Here is a 17,752-nt window from a genome sequence, read left to right on the forward strand (position 1 = left end):
ACTGTACTAAGATATTCTAAGATATATCTAAGTATACTAACGTACTAAGCATATTCTAAGATATACAAGGTATTCTGATCAGGTTTGGTCCCCGTCTCACCTGAAGACCGATACAGAGAACGATGAGTCAGTGGCAGAGCTAGAAACATAACCAAGTTGCTAAAAGGAAACAAATTTATTGGGGGGATGCAGGGGTGTAATGGCTGTGAGATAGCACTGTTTCTTCTGGGTCAGTGGGCCGGAGCGTCCCAGATGCTCTGTGTGTTTCCTCCTCCAAACCTCCATCTGGGTTCTCCTCCTGGGATCTCTGCTGGGAGTGGCCACCTGATATACGGGCTGCCCTTGGATAGTCCCTCTTCACCGAGGCCCGTCTTGGAAGGAGATAGACGGGAGCCTCGGCTTCCTTGCTGGGTGGGGCCCAGGTCTGGCCACTTTGGTCTTCTGACACACCTGCTACATTTGGGTCTTCTGCCTTCTTCCAGACACGCCTTGAGAGGAGACCTGGGGGTGTCTCCTGTCTCTTGCTGCTCGGGCCCCAGGTCTGGCCGCCTGGGTCTTTTGACAGATCGACCGCCTTGGGGTATTCTTTCTTCACTGAGACGGATCTAGAAAGGAAACCCGAATGAGTCTCGGGTCCCTTGCTGCATGTGGCCCAGGCCTGGCCACCTTGGTCTTCCGGCACACCCTCCCCGCGCGGGTCTTCTGTCTTCACCGAAGCCCATCCTGGGTGGAGAGTGGAGGGAGGCTTGGATTCCTTGCTGTAGGTGGCCCCGGCCTGGCTTCCTTGGTCTCTGGGCACACCTGCCACACTCAGGTATTCTCTCTTCACCAAGACCTGTCTTGAGAGGGGATTGGGGGGAACCTCGGGTCCCATGCTGGGTGTGGCCTGGATCTGGCTGCCTCGGTCTTTGAACACACCTGCCACGCTCAAGTATTCTGTCTTCACTGACACCCGCCTTGAGAGGAGGCTGGGGAGAGTCTGAGGTCCCTGGCTGTGCTTGGCCAAGGCCTGGCCACCTTGGCCTTTTGGCAGACCCGTCCCGCTCAGGTGTCGAGTCTTCAAGACCGGTCTCGGAAGGAGATCGGAATGGGTCTCGTGTCCCTTGCTGTGAGTGGCCAAGGCCTGGCCACCTTGGCCTTTTGGCAGACCCATCCCGCTCGGGTGTCGAGTCTTCAAGACCGGTCTAGGGAGATCGGGATGGGTCTCATGTCCCTTGCTGTGAGTGGCCAAGGCCTGGCCACCTTGGCCTTTTGGCAGACCCGCCACGCTCGGGTGTCGAGTCTTCAAGACCGGTCTAGGGAGATCGGGATGGGTCTCATGTCCCTTGCTGTGAGTGGCCAAGGCCTGGCCACCTTGGCCTTTTGGCAGACCCGCCACGCTCGGGTGTCGAGTCTTCAAGACCGGTCTAGGGAGATCGGGATGGGTCTCATGTCTCTTGCTGTGAGTGGCCAAGGCCTGGCCACCTTGGCCTTTTGGCAGACCCGCCACGCTCGGGTGTCGAGTCTTCAAGACCGGTCTAGGGAGATCGGGATGGGTCTCATGTCTCTTGCTGTGAGTGGCCAAGGCCTGGCCACCTTGGCGTTTTGGCAGACCCGCCACACTCAGGTGTCGAGTCTTCAAGACTGGTCTAGGGAGGAGATCGGGATGGGTCTTGTGTCCCTTGCTGTGTGTGGCCAGGGCCTGGCCACCTTGGTCTGCTGACACACCTGCTACGCTCGGGTGTTCTGCCTTCACCGAGACCTGTCTTGAGAGAGGACTGGGGGAAGCGTCGGATCCCCTGCTGCACGTAGCCCGGGCCTGGCCACCTTGATCTTCCGGCAGACCCGCTGCGCTCAGGTATTCTGCCTGCACTGAGACCCGTCTTGGGAGGAGACTGGGTGGAGCCTCGAGTCCCTTGCCGCACGAAGCCCTGGCCTGGCCACCTTGGTCTTTGGGTGAACTAACCACCCTCGGGTATTGGGTCTTCAAGGGCGGTGTGGGGGAGCAAGTGGGACCAGTGTTGTCGTCTGAGGCCCCATCATCCTTGAGAGGCGGTGGAAAGGAAAGGACACGGCTAGTAGGCAGGTCTAAACTCAAGCTCCTGTGAGGAGCGGGGAGGGAATACGGTCGCCTCTGACTCTCCTTGCACAACCAGCTGTTCCGAGCCACCTGTCCAGCAGTGGGCCGGGCGCTGGGGGTGAACTGCAGCAGGTCGTTGATGAGCACCTTGCAGGGTTCGGCCAACTTCGGCCTTTTGGGGAACTCGACGCCCTGCTTCTGGAAGTGGGGCAGCTTGATGACGGCCACGTCACTGAAGGGCATGCGCCCGGTCACCATGGCGTAGAGCACAACGCCCAGGCTCCACATGTCGTATTTCTTGGGGTCATAAGGGATACCCAGCAGCACTTCGGGAGAAGCGTAGGCCACAGAGCCGCAGAAGGTGGTGCTCAGGTCCCCAAAGTCATGGACCTGGCGGCTGAAGCTGAAATCCGTGAGCTTAATGCACTGCTCGTCATGGGTCAGGAGTATGTTCTCACACTTGATGTCTCGGTGTACCACTTGCTGGCAGTGCAGGTAGTGGATGGCACTCACAAGCTGGCTGAAGAATTCTTGGGCGCGGGTACAGTTGAAGTACCCCTGGCGCCGCAGCACCTTAAACAGGTTGCTGCCCAAAGCCTCCATCACGATGTAGATCTTGTCACTGCCCACCTCGATGAGTTCTAACACCTGCACGATGTGCGGGTGGCGGATGACCCGCAGGACGGACAGCTCTCGAGGGAGGAACTTGTCGACAAAGTCTTTCGGGGCCCGCTGCAGGTTGATGATCTTGATGGCTACGGTGGTGTTCTCTCTCCCCCACACACCCATATTAACCTTGCAGTAGCTCCCCTCCCCGATGGTCTTGCCCAGCCGGTAGCCCAGTTCCTTCAACAGTTTGTAATCAGTCATGGTTCGGGTAGGGTGATTATCGAGTGTGTCGGTTTCACTTCGGGGTTTGATGCACCGTGCCGGCTGGCCCTCAGTCCTTCACTGCCCTCCGTGGAATGGTGGCACCCTCAGACTTGAACTATCAGGTGACCCTGAATCCGTCCCTGCCTCGTGTGGATGGATGCGGTCCTCAGCCCTTCAATGCTGTGGCCCTCAGACCTTCAACATCCCCTATGGATCTATTATGTCCTCCTGGACCTTGGGCCCATTGTGTTACTTGGGTAGGAATTTTGGCCTTTGTGAAGTAGCTGAAACGTTGGGGGGAGGAGGGGGGGAGGGAGGGGGAGGAAGAAGGAGGGAGGGGAGGAAGGAGGGAGGGGGGAAGGGGGAGAGGGGGAAGGAGGGGGGCAGAAGGGGGGAAGAGGGGGAGGGGGGGAAGGGGGACGGCTCACACAGCCCTCTCTCTGGAAGGGGGAGGGGCGAAGGGGGGAGAGGGATGAGGGAGGCTGGGGAGAGGAGCTTTGGCCTTTATGGGTTGGCCGAGGCGTCGCAGGAGGGTAGCCGACGTGGCCCTCGGTCCTTCACTGCCCACTGTGGATCGATCTGGCCCTCAGACCTTTACCGTCCGGTGGCCCTAGGCCATCACCGCTCTGCATTGATCAACGCGGCCCTTAGATCTTCACCATCCCCTGTGGATCGGTGATGTCCTCCTGGTCCTTGGGCCCTTTATCTTATTCAGCCGAGAACCGTGGCCTTTATGAAGCAGCTGAAGCGTCCGAGGAGGGCAGTGCCCGAGGGGGATGAGGGAAGTGGGGGAGAGGTACTTCGGTCTTGGGAGGAAAGTGGATTTGGGCGCGAGAACCGGCTCCGGGATGGCGCGTGGGCTGCAATTAAACCGAGCGAAGAGTCCTGGGGTGAACAGAAGAAAGTGGACTGGGGTGGACTGGGTTCAGACTTTGCGTTCATCTGTGAGGTAATGGCGGGTGGGGGGCGGAGTGGGGGAGGGGGGCAGTTGCGAGGGCGCCTACGGGAATAATGGGGATGGGGCTCCCTCTGGTGGACAGTGGCGTGGACGGACGGACAGACGGATCGGGGAAAGACTGTCGGGTTAAGAATCGGAGTCCTTCCCCTTCACTCCTCACCCTCCGGGGACGGGAACGCGCCCTTTTCCCGCGGCGGGGAGGACTCCGGCAAGATGCCCGGGTCCAAGGTGAAAGGGTTTGGGCCAGAGGAGGGACAAGGGAGAAGACGCTGAGAACAGCAGCCACTGGCCGTGGCTCAGTGGAAAGAGCCCGGATTTGGGAGTCAGAGGTCATGGGTTCGAATCCCAGCTCTGCCACTCGTCAGCTGGGTGACGGTGGGCAAGTCACTTCACTTCTCTGGGCCTCGGTGACCTCCCCTGGGAAATGGGGATTAAGAGTGTGAGCCTCACGTGGGACAACCTGATGACCCTGTATCTACCCCAGCGCTGAGAAGAGTGCTGGGCACACAGTAAGCGCTTAACAAATACCAACAGTATTATTAGGGATCTTGAGAGGGCCATACGTGGGGGTCAGCTCTCGAGGTCCGGTGACCTGACCCTGGGCACTCCCCTCCAGAAGCAGCGTGGCTCAGTGGAAAGAACCCGGGCTTGGGGGTCAGAGGTTGCGGGTTTGAATCCCCACTCCGCCGTTTGCCGGCTGTGTGACTTTGGGCAAGTCACTTGACTTCTCTGGGCCTCAGTGACATCCTGAAAATGGGGATTAAAACTGTGAGCCCCACGTGGGGCAACCTGATCACCTTGTGTCCCCCAGCGCTCGGTACAGTGTTTTGCACCTAGTAAGTGCTTAACAAGAACCACCGTTATTATTATCATCTTCATCCTGGAATTCTCAACGTATTCTTCCAGCCATCCTGCCCTCCCACCCATCGTGGCTTTCATTCAATAGTATTTATTGAGCGCTTACTAGGTGCAGAGCACTGTACTGGGCGCTTGGAATGGACAAATCGGTAACAGACAGTCCCTGCCCTTTGACGGGCTTACAGTCTAATAGGACTAACGACAGTCTAATGGCTTCTAACTCTACTATACCCTCTGGAGCGTCGAGGACGGTGCTCTGCTCTCCCCAGGCGCCCAAGTAAATGCGAGCGGCTGGTTGGCCGATTGTTTAACGACAGCCCGATGGCGCCTTTCAAACGGAGCGACGGGGCGTCGCGCCACACTCAAGATGGCTGCCCGGCGAGGCGCCGGCCCCACTTCCGCTCGTCCGTTCCGAGGCGGGAGGAAGGAAGCGGAAGTGAGCGGCCCGGCCGCCCTGAGGGGAAGGACTCCACCAAGATGTCGGCGTCCAAGGTGAAGCAGGACATGCCCCCTCCGGGGGGGTACGGACCCATCGACTACAAGAGGAACCTGCCCCGACGCGGCATTTCCGGTCAGTGGGGGAAGTGTGGGGGCGGGGGGTGATGCCCGGGCCTCGTCTCCCCGCCAGGGATGCTTCGGAGACTCCCAGAGGGGCGCCTGGACAACCGGGGGCGGCGGACCGGGGAACGGGACCCGAATCAGTCCCTCTTCCCCCCCCACGCTGTCTGTTCTGGAGGCGTCTGGAGTTGGACCCTCCTCCTCGCCTCCATCCTCACCCGCACCATTCCAGTTGGCTCCGAGTGTCGCTCACTCGGAGCGAGAGACCTGCTCCCCTCCCCCCTTTTCGGGGGGCCCTGGTAAGCCTGAAAGGTTTCCTCTGAAGAAGGGTTAGACGACCCCTGTGCTGTCCAGCTTTACGTCCCCGTCCGTCCCCCCCCCCCCACCCAACCGCCGGTGGCGAGGAATTAGAATTTAACTAACCACCCCTGCCTTTCTCTCGTTCTCCTTGTAGGGTATAGCATGTTTGCTATTGGAATTGGCACATTGTTGATTGGTTTTTGGGGCATGACGAAGTGGAACAGAGAGCGAAGGTACGGTGGGGATTTGTAGGAGCACGCAGACACACGCCTTTCATAATTATGGTATTTGTTGAGCGCTTACTATGTGCCAAGCACTGTTCTGAGCGCATAGCTTCCTGCCCTGCCTTTAAAGATCTCGGGGTGGCGGGGGGAGAGAGAGGATGGAGTTTGGACTCAGGCATGAGGTACCGATTCGTAAGTACTAGCTGGCCGGACCCCCTTTACGGGGTTTCCAAGGGTCCTCTGGCATAAAGCCAACGTGACCGCTTAAAATATCCTGTGGTGGGGGGTATCTCTGGTGTTCAGATGTTCCCCAACAATGCAGACTGGGCCAGAAACGAGTTTGGATTCATTTTCAGGACCCATGTGGTTGCTGAGCATTATAGTCCTAGCAATCAATCGATGGTATTTATTGAGCGCTGACTCTGTGCAGAGCACTGTACTAAGTGCTTGGGAGAGTCCAATACAACAGTTGGTAGACGCCATCCCTGCCCTCAAGGAGTTTACCGTCTAGAGGACAGCAACTCAGAGGGTCATTCATTTATTCAGTCGCATTTATTGAGCGCTCACTGTGTGCAGAGCACTGTACCGAGTGCTTGGAAAGTACAATTTGGCAACAGAGACAATCCCTACCCAACAATGGGCTCACAGTCTAGAAGGAGGAGGCAGACAACAAAACAAGTAGATGGGCATCAATAGCATCAAAGAGGTAAATAGGATTATAGATTATTACTATTATTGTTGGTATTTGTTAAGCGCTTCCTACTTGAAGAGCACTGTTCTGAGCGCTGGGGAAGATACAGGGGAATGAGGTTGTCCCACGTGAGGCTCACAGTCTTCACCCCCATTTTACAGATGAGGGAACTGAGGCACAGAGAAGTGAAGTGACTTGCCCACAGTCACACAGCTGACAAGGGGCAGAGTCAGGATATATACACACCATTAATAAAATAGAATAATAAATATGTACAAATATGCACAAGTGCTGTGGAGCGGGGAAGGGGGTAGAGCAGAGGGAGGGAGTCGGGGCGGGGGAGGGGAGGAGGAGCAGAGGAAAAGGGGGGCCCAGTCTGTGAAGGCCTCCTGGAGGAGGTGAGCTCTCAGTTGGGCTTTGAAGGGGGGAAGAGAGCTGTACATCAAGAGGGACAGTTGTAGAGGAGCCACGCAAGCCTGCCTGAGCCCAACTAGGTTTGACGCGATGCTGGTTCAACCCAGCTTTGCTCCACATCTCAGGGCCAGGCCCAGTCTGTGTACACTTCCACTTGGAGAACCAGGAAAGATTCAACACTGGGGCTGCAGGCCAGAGCAGCAGGCCAGCTAAGAATGAGTGGTGCACAGACCAGCCAACCAGCACCACTCTTTCTGGGCGTCCCTGGCATTAAATGTGTGTAATTGGGAAGCAGCATGGCCTGGTGGAGAAAGCAAGGGCTTGGGAGCCAGAGGACCTGGGTTCTAATTCTGCTCCACCATTTGCTTGTTGCGTGACCTTGGGCAAATCACTTCACTGTGCCTGAGTTTCTTCAATTGCCAAATGGGGATATATCTGTTCTCCCTCCTATTTGACTGTGGGCCCATGTGAGACAGGGACTGTATCCGGCTTGATTTAGTTTGTATCTACCCGAGCGCGTAGAATGGTGCTCGACACATAGTAAGTCCTTAGCAAATACCATAAGAAAAAAAAATCAGGCCTTAGGTTTTGGCAGAGGGCCTAGGGATTTCCAGGCCAGCTCATTTTCCCTCATCGCGCCACAAGTTCTTGGGTGGAAAAAAAAAATAGAGACAGAAGGAGCAAGCTTGCCTTCCCAGGATCTGACCCTGCTTTTGTGTTTGGTGCTAGGCGTTTGCTGATTGAAGACTTGGAAGCCAGAATTGCCCTGTTGCCCCTCCTGCAAGCCGAGAGTGACCGAAGGTAAATGTGGAAGCCCTGCCTGTGCTGCCTCCTTCCTCCGGGCTCCGATCTGCCGTCAATGGCGGAAAGCCAGTGGAGGAAGCGAAACGCAGATCCGAATGCAGTTCCCAAAAAGGATCCGGAGGCAAACCCACTGGAGACCTTCCGGATCTGATCCCTGTTGAAACTTGTCCCCGTGCCGGGGAAATGGCCACCTGAGTGGTGCGGTGGAAGTCCGCCGAGCTCTTTAAGGCCCAAAATACCCAGATGATTTTGGTAGTGCGCCGGTGGTCTTTGAGAGTCTGTCTTTTTCCTTGAAGGACTCTACGCATGTTACGGGAGAATCTGGAGGAGGAAGCCATCCTTATGAAAGATGTTCCTGGCTGGAAGGTTTGTAATAGTCATTGTACTTGCAGTGCCATTTTGTGGTGGGCTTCTGCTGGGCTCAGATCCGGTCCTGGGCCCCCTGGGGTCTCCAAAACCTGGAGGAGGAAGGGCAGACACAGAGGGAACATTAATAATAATAATAATGTTGGTATTTGTTAAGCGCTTACTATGTGCCGAGCACTGTTCTAAGCGCTGGGGTAGACATAGGGGAATCAGGTTGTCCCACGTGGGGCTCACAGTCTTAATCCCCATTTTACAGATGAGGGAACTGAGGCGCAGAGAAGTGAAGTGACTTGCCCACAGTCACACAGCCGACAAGTGGCAGAGCTGGGATTCGAACTCATGAGCCCTGACTCCAAAGCCCATGCTCTTTCCACTGAGCCACGCTGCTTAACCATGAGCATAGTCCTCGGGCGCCTTGGTGCTCCAGGCGGAACCCCCGTCCCTCCCTTTGGACCAAACTACCACCACCCTTCCAACGTTAATGTCCTCTTTCACTCGCCCCCTTCCCTTGAAGGCACAGGAGTCTGAGCTGTGATGATCAGTGGAGGTCTGTGGGGGGAGGAGGGGAGAGGTGGGCAGAGTGGAGAGAAGCACAGGGCCATAGAGTCCCCTGCCAAGCAAACCCAGTAATGTTTGAGCAGAAAAATCAGTAAAGTGAGGGTACACTTTAAACTGCCCCAAAAGTCACTATTTCTAATTGGCTATTTTGGGGAATGGTCCAGTTGGTTACTTGAAACTTGGGAATTTTGGAGTGCCATGTGCGACAGGGACTGTATTAATTGGTATCTACCTCAGCCCTGCTTGACACACAGTAGGCATTTAGGAGCTTACAATCTAGAGGGAGAGATGTATTAATATAAATTACAGATATGTACATAAGTGCTGAGGAGCTGAAGGTGGGCTGAATATCAAGTGTTTAAAGTGCACAAATCCAAGTACGAGGGAGAGGGAGTAGAGGAAAAGAGGGCTTAGTCAGGGAAGTCTTCTTGGAAGAGATGGGATTTTAAATAAGGGTTTGAAGGTGGGAAGAGTGATGGTCTGTCAGACATGGAACAGGAGTTCTGAGCCAGAGGCTGGATGTGGGCAAGGGGTCAGCAGCAAGATGAATGAAATCGAAGTACAGTGAGTAGGTTGGTTTTAGAGGAGCAAAGTGAGCAGGTTGGGTTGTAGTAGGACATCAACGAGGCAAAATAGGAGAGGCCAAGATGATTGCTTTAAAGCCAGTGGAAATAGGAATTTCTTTTTGTTGCAGAGGTGGATGGGCAACCACTGGAAGATCTTGAAGCATGAGGAAACATGGATTGAACGATTATGTAGGAAAATGACCTGGGCACTGGGGTGGCCTGGAGTGGGGAGAGACAGGAGGCAGGGAGGTCAGCAAGGAAGTTGATGCAGTATTCAAGGCAGTATGAAATTAAAGTGCTTGGCTCAGTGCAGTAGCAGTTTGGAGAGGAAAGGATGGATTTTAGCACTGTCGTGAAGAGAGAACTGACAGGTTTTGGTGACAGATCGAATATGTGGCTTGAATGAGAGAGATGAGTCGAGGATAATGCCAAGGGTACGGGCTTGTGAGAAAAGGAGGATGCTGGTGCTGTCTATGGTGATTGGAAAGTCAGGGAGAAGACAGGGTTTGGGTGGGAAGATAAGGGGTTCTGTTTTGGACATGTTTAGTTTGAGGTGTCAGCGGGACAGCCAGGTAGAGAGATCCTGAAGGCAGGAGGAAATGCAAGATGGCAAAGGAGAGAAGTCAGGGCTGCGAGATGTAGATTTGGAAATCATCTGCATAGAGATGGTAGTTGAAGCCACAAGAGCGAATGAATTCTCTGAGGGAGTAGGTGTAGATGAAAAATAGAAGGGGACCTAACCAGAATCTCGAGGGACTCCCACAGTTACGGGGTGGAATGCAGACGAGGAGCCCATGAAAGAGACTGAGAAGGAAGGGCCAGAGAAATAGGAGAACCAAGAGAAGTCAGTGAAACCAAGGTTGGATAACATGTCCAGGAGAAGGGGATGGTCCACAGTGTCGAAGGCAGCTGAGAGAAATCGAGGAGGATTAGGTTGGAATAGAGGCCCTTTGGTAAGAAGGATGTTGTTGGTAACCTTAGAAAGGGCAGTTTCTGTGGCGTGAAAGGGCAAAAGCCAGATTGGAGGGGAGTCAAGGAGAGGAAGTGGAGGCAACAGACAACTCGCTCAAGGACTTTGGAGAGGAATCGAAGGAGGAGATGGGGTGATAACTGTAAATCACTTGGCCTGCGTTACAGCCACAGTTAACGCTGATTCGTAGATGTACCCGATATGCAAACATGCTACGGGTGGTTGTCGGAATACGACCCGGAGAGTTGGAAGTCGATAAGACCTCCTGGAAGAGATGGGTGTTTGGGAAGCTGTTCTGAGCAGGGGGCAGGGTGTGAACCAGGCACTGTATAAGGTGAGCTCAGGAGGAGCCAAGGGATGCGTTGGGGAGGAGTGGGTGAAGAGAGGGGATGAGTAAGAAGAAGAGAGCCTTGAAGCCAATAGTTTCTGTTTGATGCATAGAGAGAAGAGATTTTTGAGGAATGAAGGGGATGTAAATCAAAAAGTATTTTAGAAGGATCATCCCAGCAGCAGAATGTAGTGTACAGGCTGAAGTGAGGAGACTTTGGGGGCCAAGAGATCACTGAGAAGGCAATGCAGTAGTCTAGGTGAGAGGTGGATGGAGCTGGAGTCGGGGAGTGGCTGGGGGGAAAGGGAGGAGACGCACATAGGTGGTAGGAAGGGTCAGATCCAGGAAATATTTGGGGCTGGGGGGATCTGACAGGATTGAGCACCAATCAATGTGAGAGGTAAAGGAGCAAGGAATCAGAGACACCAAGGTGGTGAGATTCTGAGACAGAGAGGTGGATGGTAGTGCTGTCGACCAGGGGTGCTAGCTTTTCGTTTTAGGGGTGGAGCATCAGTATTGGTTGGGGAAAGGGGGAGAAAGGAGAAATTTAGGGTTCCCTGCCTCAATGGGTGCCCATTCCAGGGTATGATAGATGCCATCATCCCCATGAGATTGACCCTGATTTTTGGGCTTAGTGGGCAGCTGTGGCTCCTGGCCCCTTCTGCTCCTCCTCTTGGAGCTGGAAAGGACCCAAAGGTGGAGCCAAGATGGCAGCACCACCTTTTTCTCCCTTCCACCCTTCTTGGGTCCTATCTGGACATGGGTGCTCTCCCATCCAGGTGCTCCTTGAGATGGGGCCAGTGCTCCGGAGTTACTTCTCTCCTAATCAGTCAGTGGTATTTATTGAACACTACTGTGTGTGGAGGGCTATACTGAGCACTTGGGAAAGTACAATACAATAGAATTGGTAGACGCCATCCTGGTCCACAAGGAACTCAGATTCTTCAGTGGGAGACAGATACCTCAAGGCCCATTTGTCCAGCTTGGTGTGGCCAAAGAAGGCGGGTGGCTCGTCATAGGAATCCCTGGCAGGGGCGAGTGGAACTGTGCTGCTGTAGCAGCAGGATGGCCTAGTGGATAGAGCACGGGCCTGGGAGTCAGAAGGACCTGGCTGCTAATCCCGGCTCCACCACTTGTCGACTGTGTGACCTTAGGCAAGTTACTTAACTTCTCTGTGCCTCAGTTACCTCATCTGTAAAATGGCGATGAAGACTGTGGGCCTCACATGGGACAACCTGATTACCCTGTATCTACTCCAGCGCTTAGAACAGTGCTCGGCACATAGTAAGCACTTAAATACCAGCATTATTATTATTATTATTATTATTATTATTATTACTTCATTTCTCTGGGCCTCATTTCCCTTATCTATAAAATGGGGATTAAGATTGTGAGCCCCATGTGGGACAGGGACTGTATCCAACCCAATTTGCTTGTATCTACCCCAGCGCTTAGTACAGTTCCTGGTGCCAGAAAGCTCCAGTGGGGGGGAAAAGCAATCCATCAGCTGTTATGCACCTACTGGGTTCAGAGCTCTGAACTAGGCACTTGGGAGAGTAAACTAGTTAGTGGACCCTTTCCCTGCCCTTGAGGAATTACAAATCTAGTGTGAAGGTGGGCAGACGCTAAAGTGGTTTACAGATAAGAGAAATGGGTATAATATTGTGGTATTTATTAAGGAGATACTCTATGCTAAGCCCTGGGGAAGATCCAAGGTTATGAGATTGGGCTCCATCCGTGTCCCATATGGGGCTCAGAGTCTCTTATCCCCAGTTCACAGATGAGGAAATTGAGGCCCAGAGAGGTGAAGTGGCATGCCCAAGGTCACGTAGCTGGCTGGTAGTTGAGCTGGGACCAGGACCTAAAGTCTTCTCACTCCCCATCCTGTGCTCTTTCTACTTGGCCATATTAGTGCTTAAAGTGGTAGGATAGAGAAGACTGCATACTGAAGTGCTCTGGGTGGTTGTGAATACCCAGGTGTTGAATTAGTGCTGAAGCAGCAGTTGGGAATGTAATGGGGTGTTAGAAATTAACTGTGGGGAACCTCCTACAAGAAGTATAATAGAAAGTCTTGGAAGATGGGGAGAACAGTGGTCTGGCAGATACAAAATGAGAGGGGGTGAGTGAGATGAGGCAGTGCAGTGAGTGGGAGAGGATTGAAGAGTGCGAGCTGGGGTGTAGTGGGAAAAGAGTAGGTAAGTAGGAGAGAGAGAACCAATGGAGTGCCATCTTGGCCATCTCCATCTGCGATCCCATTCTGGCTCCGAGGAGTGGGGCAGGCTACCCCTGTCCCCGAAGCACCCTGTCATGACTCCTCACCCATACGGAGTTGGTGTCTGTGTTGTCCACTGCAGTTGGAAAATGAGGTGTGCGTTTAAGAGGGAAGAGTTCCTCTTCAGACATGCCTATGGGGATGGCCTTGGGGCAAGTGCTGATGCAAAATTGTGGGGCAAGCCCGAGGTCAGGGCTGGGGAGATAGATTTGAGAGTCATCCACGTAAAGGTTACTGGTAGTTGAAGCCATGAAAGGAAGCAGATGGCAGTGCAGTAGTTGTCTTGGGTTTGGGGAATGCTGACTTCAACCTCACCTAGGAACTGGACCTCCCTCCTGATGCCAGGGACTGGCAGCTCGGGGCCACGATCCCTCACGGAGGCCGGGCAGCCATTTCTGCCTTCTTGGGTGGCTCAGTCTCTTCCATCTCTGCCAAGATAGTCAGTGGTGGGTGGCTAGCAGACTTCAGGGAGAGGGGATTCACCCTTCCACACAGCAGGCCCTTGCTCCTGGAAGGTTATCCTTCCCTGTCCTGCTCACAGAATCAATCAATGGTATTTAGCGAGCTCTTACTGTGTGCAGAGCTTTGTACTAAGTACTTGTGGGAGCGGGACAGTACAGTAGAATTGGTAAACACGTTCCCTGCCTACAACGAGCTTACAGTCTAAAGGGGGGCTGACCATATAAATAAATAAATTACAGCTATGGACATAAGTGCTGTGGAGCTGAGAGTTGGGCGAATACTAAATCCCAAAGGGCACGGATCCAAGACGATAGATGATGCAGAAAGGAGAGGGAGTTGGGAAGGAAGAGGGCTTAGTTGAGGGAAGGCCTCTTGGAAGAGATGTGACCTTAATATAGTTTTGAAGATGGGCAGAGTGGTGGTGTCGCTTATATGGAGAGGGAGGGCGTTTCGTGGTGTGGCTTATATGGAGGGGAAGAGCGTTTCAGGCCAGAGGGAGGATGTGAGAGAGAGATCGGCAACGAGATAGATGGGATCGGGGCACAGCAAGTTGGAGCTAGAGGAGTGAAGTGTGTAGGCTAGGCTGTAGGAGGTCAGTGAGAAGCCTAATCCTTACCATCCTCACGCCCGGGTGTTTTGGGAAGAGCAGTGGGGAATTGAGAGACAACACTGAGACTCAAAAACTAACAGACACTTCCTCCTGCAGGTCGGGGAATCCGTCTTCAACACCACCCGCTGGGTGACCCCGACCCCCGGTGAGCTCTACAGCCTGCGCACTAAGGAAGAAAGACTTAACGCGCACCAAGGTTTCGTGTGGTACACATAGGTGCGCAGCGTGGCGGTCATCTCTTGTTTCCTAAAGCCAGTAATATTAAAAGGCTCCTCTAGAAACCTAAAGGGCATGTGTCACTGTTTTGGTCTGTACAGATGTGGCATGGGAGTGGGTTCGGATCGCCATCCCCGGTTCTTCTGCAGGTCCTGGTCAAAGCCCCAGGCCCCCGGTCCATCCAGCCTGATGTTCTGTCTCCGTGGCGACTGGAGGACCCTCCCCCCCCCCCTTGCTCTCTTGTACCTCCAACCTCGCAGTTCCGAATGTACCGTCTAACATTTGTAACTTTCCTTGTAGTGACCCAGTATGGACCCTTGGTCTATGAATCGATCCAGATCCCTATTTAATCCTGCTGGTAGTTTCGGCCTGCGTGGTATCCCCTGGGAATGGCTTCCACGGGCTGACTGGTTAAACTCGCCATTAGGGGCACAGAATGGAAGTCTGGCCTGGGCCCGGAGGCATAGGATTGTCAATTCAGTTTGGATTTCACCCCTCGGGTGGAGGAAAAACTGGCTTTTTGTCTGGCCCACTGATGCACTGAAGGCCGAAAGCGGTGTAGCTTGCGAGCAGGATTGTTGTCTGTCCCTTCCCTTACAGGGTCACGAGCGAAGTGTGGATTTTCAACTTCAAATGATTATAAATTCGGCCCACATTCCAGATGATGATAGTAATAATTATTACTCTGTTATTTAAGCACTTCCTATGTACCAGGCACTGTTCTAAGCACTGGGGTGAATACAAACAAATCGGGTTGGACCCAGGCCCTGTCCCACATGGGGCTCACAGTCTGAATCCCCATTTTCCAGATGAGGTAACTGAGGCCCAGAGAAGTGAAGTGACTTGCCCAAGATCATGCAGCAGACAAGTGGTGGAGCCACGATTAGAACCCATGACCTTCTGACTCCCAGGCCCCTGCTCTATCCACCATGCCATGCTGCTTCACGGAGTTCCAAATGCTCCCGCCCGTGAGGTTCCATAGGGCCGGCCAGCCCCGGCTGCTCTGATGCCGAGAGGAAAGGGGGGTCCAGGTATCAGCCTGCCTCGGGCCCATATAAACGGAACTGAGGTTTTCAGTTTTTCCTCACCCCCGTCCTTCCCTCCCTCCATTCTGTAATGCAGCAGGTGCTCAAGGGGAACAGGAAAACTGCTCTGATGGCAGAAGGTGGAATCCGTTACAACTTGAAGAGTTTTTCCTCTTAACACTTTTATCCTTCTGCCAGTTAGGAGAGACCAAGGACCGAGAGTTTACCGGCTGGCAGCCCGCTTGGGTTTCTGATGTCTCAGGCAAGTGTAGGGATAGAGTCTCAGGGGCCAACAGTTGGAGGGAAAATGGAGACGGAAACATGGTAATATAAGCAAAACAGTCTGCCTTGCCCTGAATTACCCAGATAGAGCCAATGGAGTTTTCGGAGCTGTATGAAATACCACTTTTTTTGTATTTTGATTGAGCGATGTGCCGGTTACAAGCAGAGAGATCTCTCCTGTCGGGGGCCAGATCACTAAGTTTCAGCCGGGGATTGACACCGTGGGGGTGGAGGGGTGGAGAGAGACCTCGTACCATAAATTCTCTGTGGGGAAGCAAAGCATTCGGTCTGGGGTCTGCCATCACCGTCCATCTTTTCTACGAGCCCCAGAACTTGCCGCAAGCCATGGAGCTCGGCGGCACCCACCGGCAGGAGTTACGAGCTGAGCCGGGAGGTGTCATCTGTTACCGCCCCCCATAGAGCTGTTGGCAAATTGTTGCTTACTTTGGCGTAGTTTGGAGTTTCCGTCCAGCCCCGAGGCAGGGTTCAACCCACCTGCTGTCCCCTCCCCAGCGGCTCAGCGGTTGCTAAGTGATCCCCACCATTCCCTACCAGGCTTTCGAGTGCTCCTCCACTTGGAAATGCCAAAGTGCTTGCACCTGGGAAGATTGCAGCCAAATAAGCCTTACGGCCCCGAGGCTGCAGAGAGGGAAGGAGGAAGGATGGGAGGGAAGAGAAAATAACCCTCAGACTGCAGCCCAGGCCTGCGGCGCTGCCAACCTCAAACCCATTTCCAAGCATTATCAGATTTCCCATTGGAGGCTGGGAGTGGGGAGATCTGGGCTGGTGGGCGTTGTAGTCTGGTTCTGCACTGGCTCCCACTAAATGAGGACGGTGCGAACGTGGGATCGGGTGGAGGGAAGAAAGGGACTCCGATACTGCATTCGAACACATGTCCTTCAGCCGTTCTTAGTTTCTGGTGGTGACAAGATGACCTCTTGGAACAGGTGGTAGTCTCCCTTGTCGCTGTTCTGGGCAGTGCTGAGGGAAACAGGTAAGCTGTGGAGGCCCCCGGTTGCCAGTGTTGCTTTGTGGATGGCCAGGGCCTCTCTTCTTGACTCTTCCCTGACTTCAGTGCTCTGCACACAGTAAGCACTCAGTAAATATGATTGATTGATTTCCCACCTGCTTAAGAGAATTTGCCCATGCCCTGACCTAAAGGGCCAGCTTCAACAAGCAGCCATGCCCTCTCTTAGAGGGGTGTTTTGGATAAATGGAGCTGTTAGCAGCAGCCCTCCCAAGTCCTCTCTGTTCTGCAGTAAGGCCAGAGTCCCACCCAAGGGCAGAGGAAGCAGATACAGACTAGTGCAGTTCCATCACCACAGTCCCCTGGGGCTCGTCCCGCAGCCCAAACTGGGAATCAGAAAGCAGGAGCCGTGAATGTGGATTTAATTTGCTAACCACTCACATTCCCTGCATTGGTGTTGACATCTATCTCCCTCCCAGGTCTCTCCTCTGCAGGCGCAACCCTCCCTCCCTGCCGCCCGCCCCCCTTCCCCCCACACATTTGTGTTGTCTTCAATGAAGCGAGTACAACGCAGCTGGATCTGGGTCTTCATCCTCTGTCAAGCTCTCCACCCTTTCCCTGGTTGCTCTCTTCTGATTTCCGTCTGCTGTCAGGATGCCCAGAACTGAGGCTTAGTGTGCTGAGGTTTTCCTGGAAGAGGGCCATCCCCCCTCCGCCATCATGCTTGCTGTTCCAGTGGCTTCTCTGGGCCTCTGAGACCTGGCTTCCCCCTCCCGCCACCCCCACCTTCCCCATGAGGGTGCAACCCACACTCCATCATTTATACCGACACAGGATGGGGTTGCACGGGCAAATTCAGCCCACGACCTTCGTTTTAATCCTCCCCCACCAGTCTTGTCACCCGAGCTGCCGGGAAGCGGGGGAAAATGTTTGAGTTTCCCCCACTTTATCCTCTTCGTGGAGGTGCCCACGAGAAGCGAGATGACCTAAAAGGGGAAGGACGAGAAAGCCAGAGAAGCCTGGAAGGGGGGACGGCCGGGTGAGGGCAGCCCCCTACGGTTAGCCAGGGCACGGACCCTACGGTGGCTCTTGTGGCCTGGCGTTAATCACGGGGACTAGAGGAGCTCCCAGGACTGGAGCCAACAGCACAAGACCACTTCTGTCCATCCCCCTCCCCTTCCCTCCTTCTTTGGGATTTGCATGTGAATCACCAGGGGGAAAGGAGAGCCTTTCCGAGACACTAATGGCAATGTTCGGGCCGCTGCTCTTCCTGAGAGGGAGGAAGTCACAGCGGCAAAGTGGAGAAGGGTGAGTATTTGCCGGAACTCAGGGAAGGAGAGCAGGCGGTGCCAGCCGTTCAAAGCAACCCAGCCTTCTGAACCCGGCCCTCT

At 54.2% G+C, this 17,752-nt stretch overlaps 2 protein-coding genes across 2 annotated transcripts; one reads left to right on the plus strand and one right to left on the minus strand.

The window, feature by feature from the left end:
- Positions 1 to 160: 160 nt before the first annotated feature.
- TSSK6 (testis specific serine kinase 6) lies at positions 161 to 3,187 on the minus strand. The gene has a single exon (XM_029051822.2). It carries the CDS (start codon positions 2,927 to 2,929, stop codon positions 176 to 178), a length of 2,754 nt encoding a protein of 917 aa, XP_028907655.1. The 5' UTR covers positions 2,930 to 3,187; the 3' UTR covers positions 161 to 175.
- A 1,921-nt stretch (positions 3,188 to 5,108) lies between these two features.
- NDUFA13 (NADH:ubiquinone oxidoreductase subunit A13) lies at positions 5,109 to 14,158 on the plus strand. The gene is made up of 5 exons (XM_029051823.2): positions 5,109 to 5,319; positions 5,761 to 5,839; positions 7,665 to 7,736; positions 8,036 to 8,105; positions 13,968 to 14,158. The coding sequence occupies exons 1-5, from the start codon at positions 5,226 to 5,228 to the stop codon at positions 14,085 to 14,087; spliced, it is 435 nt and encodes a 144-aa protein (XP_028907656.1). The 5' UTR covers positions 5,109 to 5,225; the 3' UTR covers positions 14,088 to 14,158.
- The last annotated feature ends 3,594 nt before the right edge of the window (positions 14,159 to 17,752 follow it).

This window comes from Ornithorhynchus anatinus, chromosome X1 (assembly GCF_004115215.2).
Source record: "Ornithorhynchus anatinus isolate Pmale09 chromosome X1, mOrnAna1.pri.v4, whole genome shotgun sequence".
Classification (NCBI taxonomy): Eukaryota; Metazoa; Chordata; class Mammalia; order Monotremata; family Ornithorhynchidae; genus Ornithorhynchus; species Ornithorhynchus anatinus.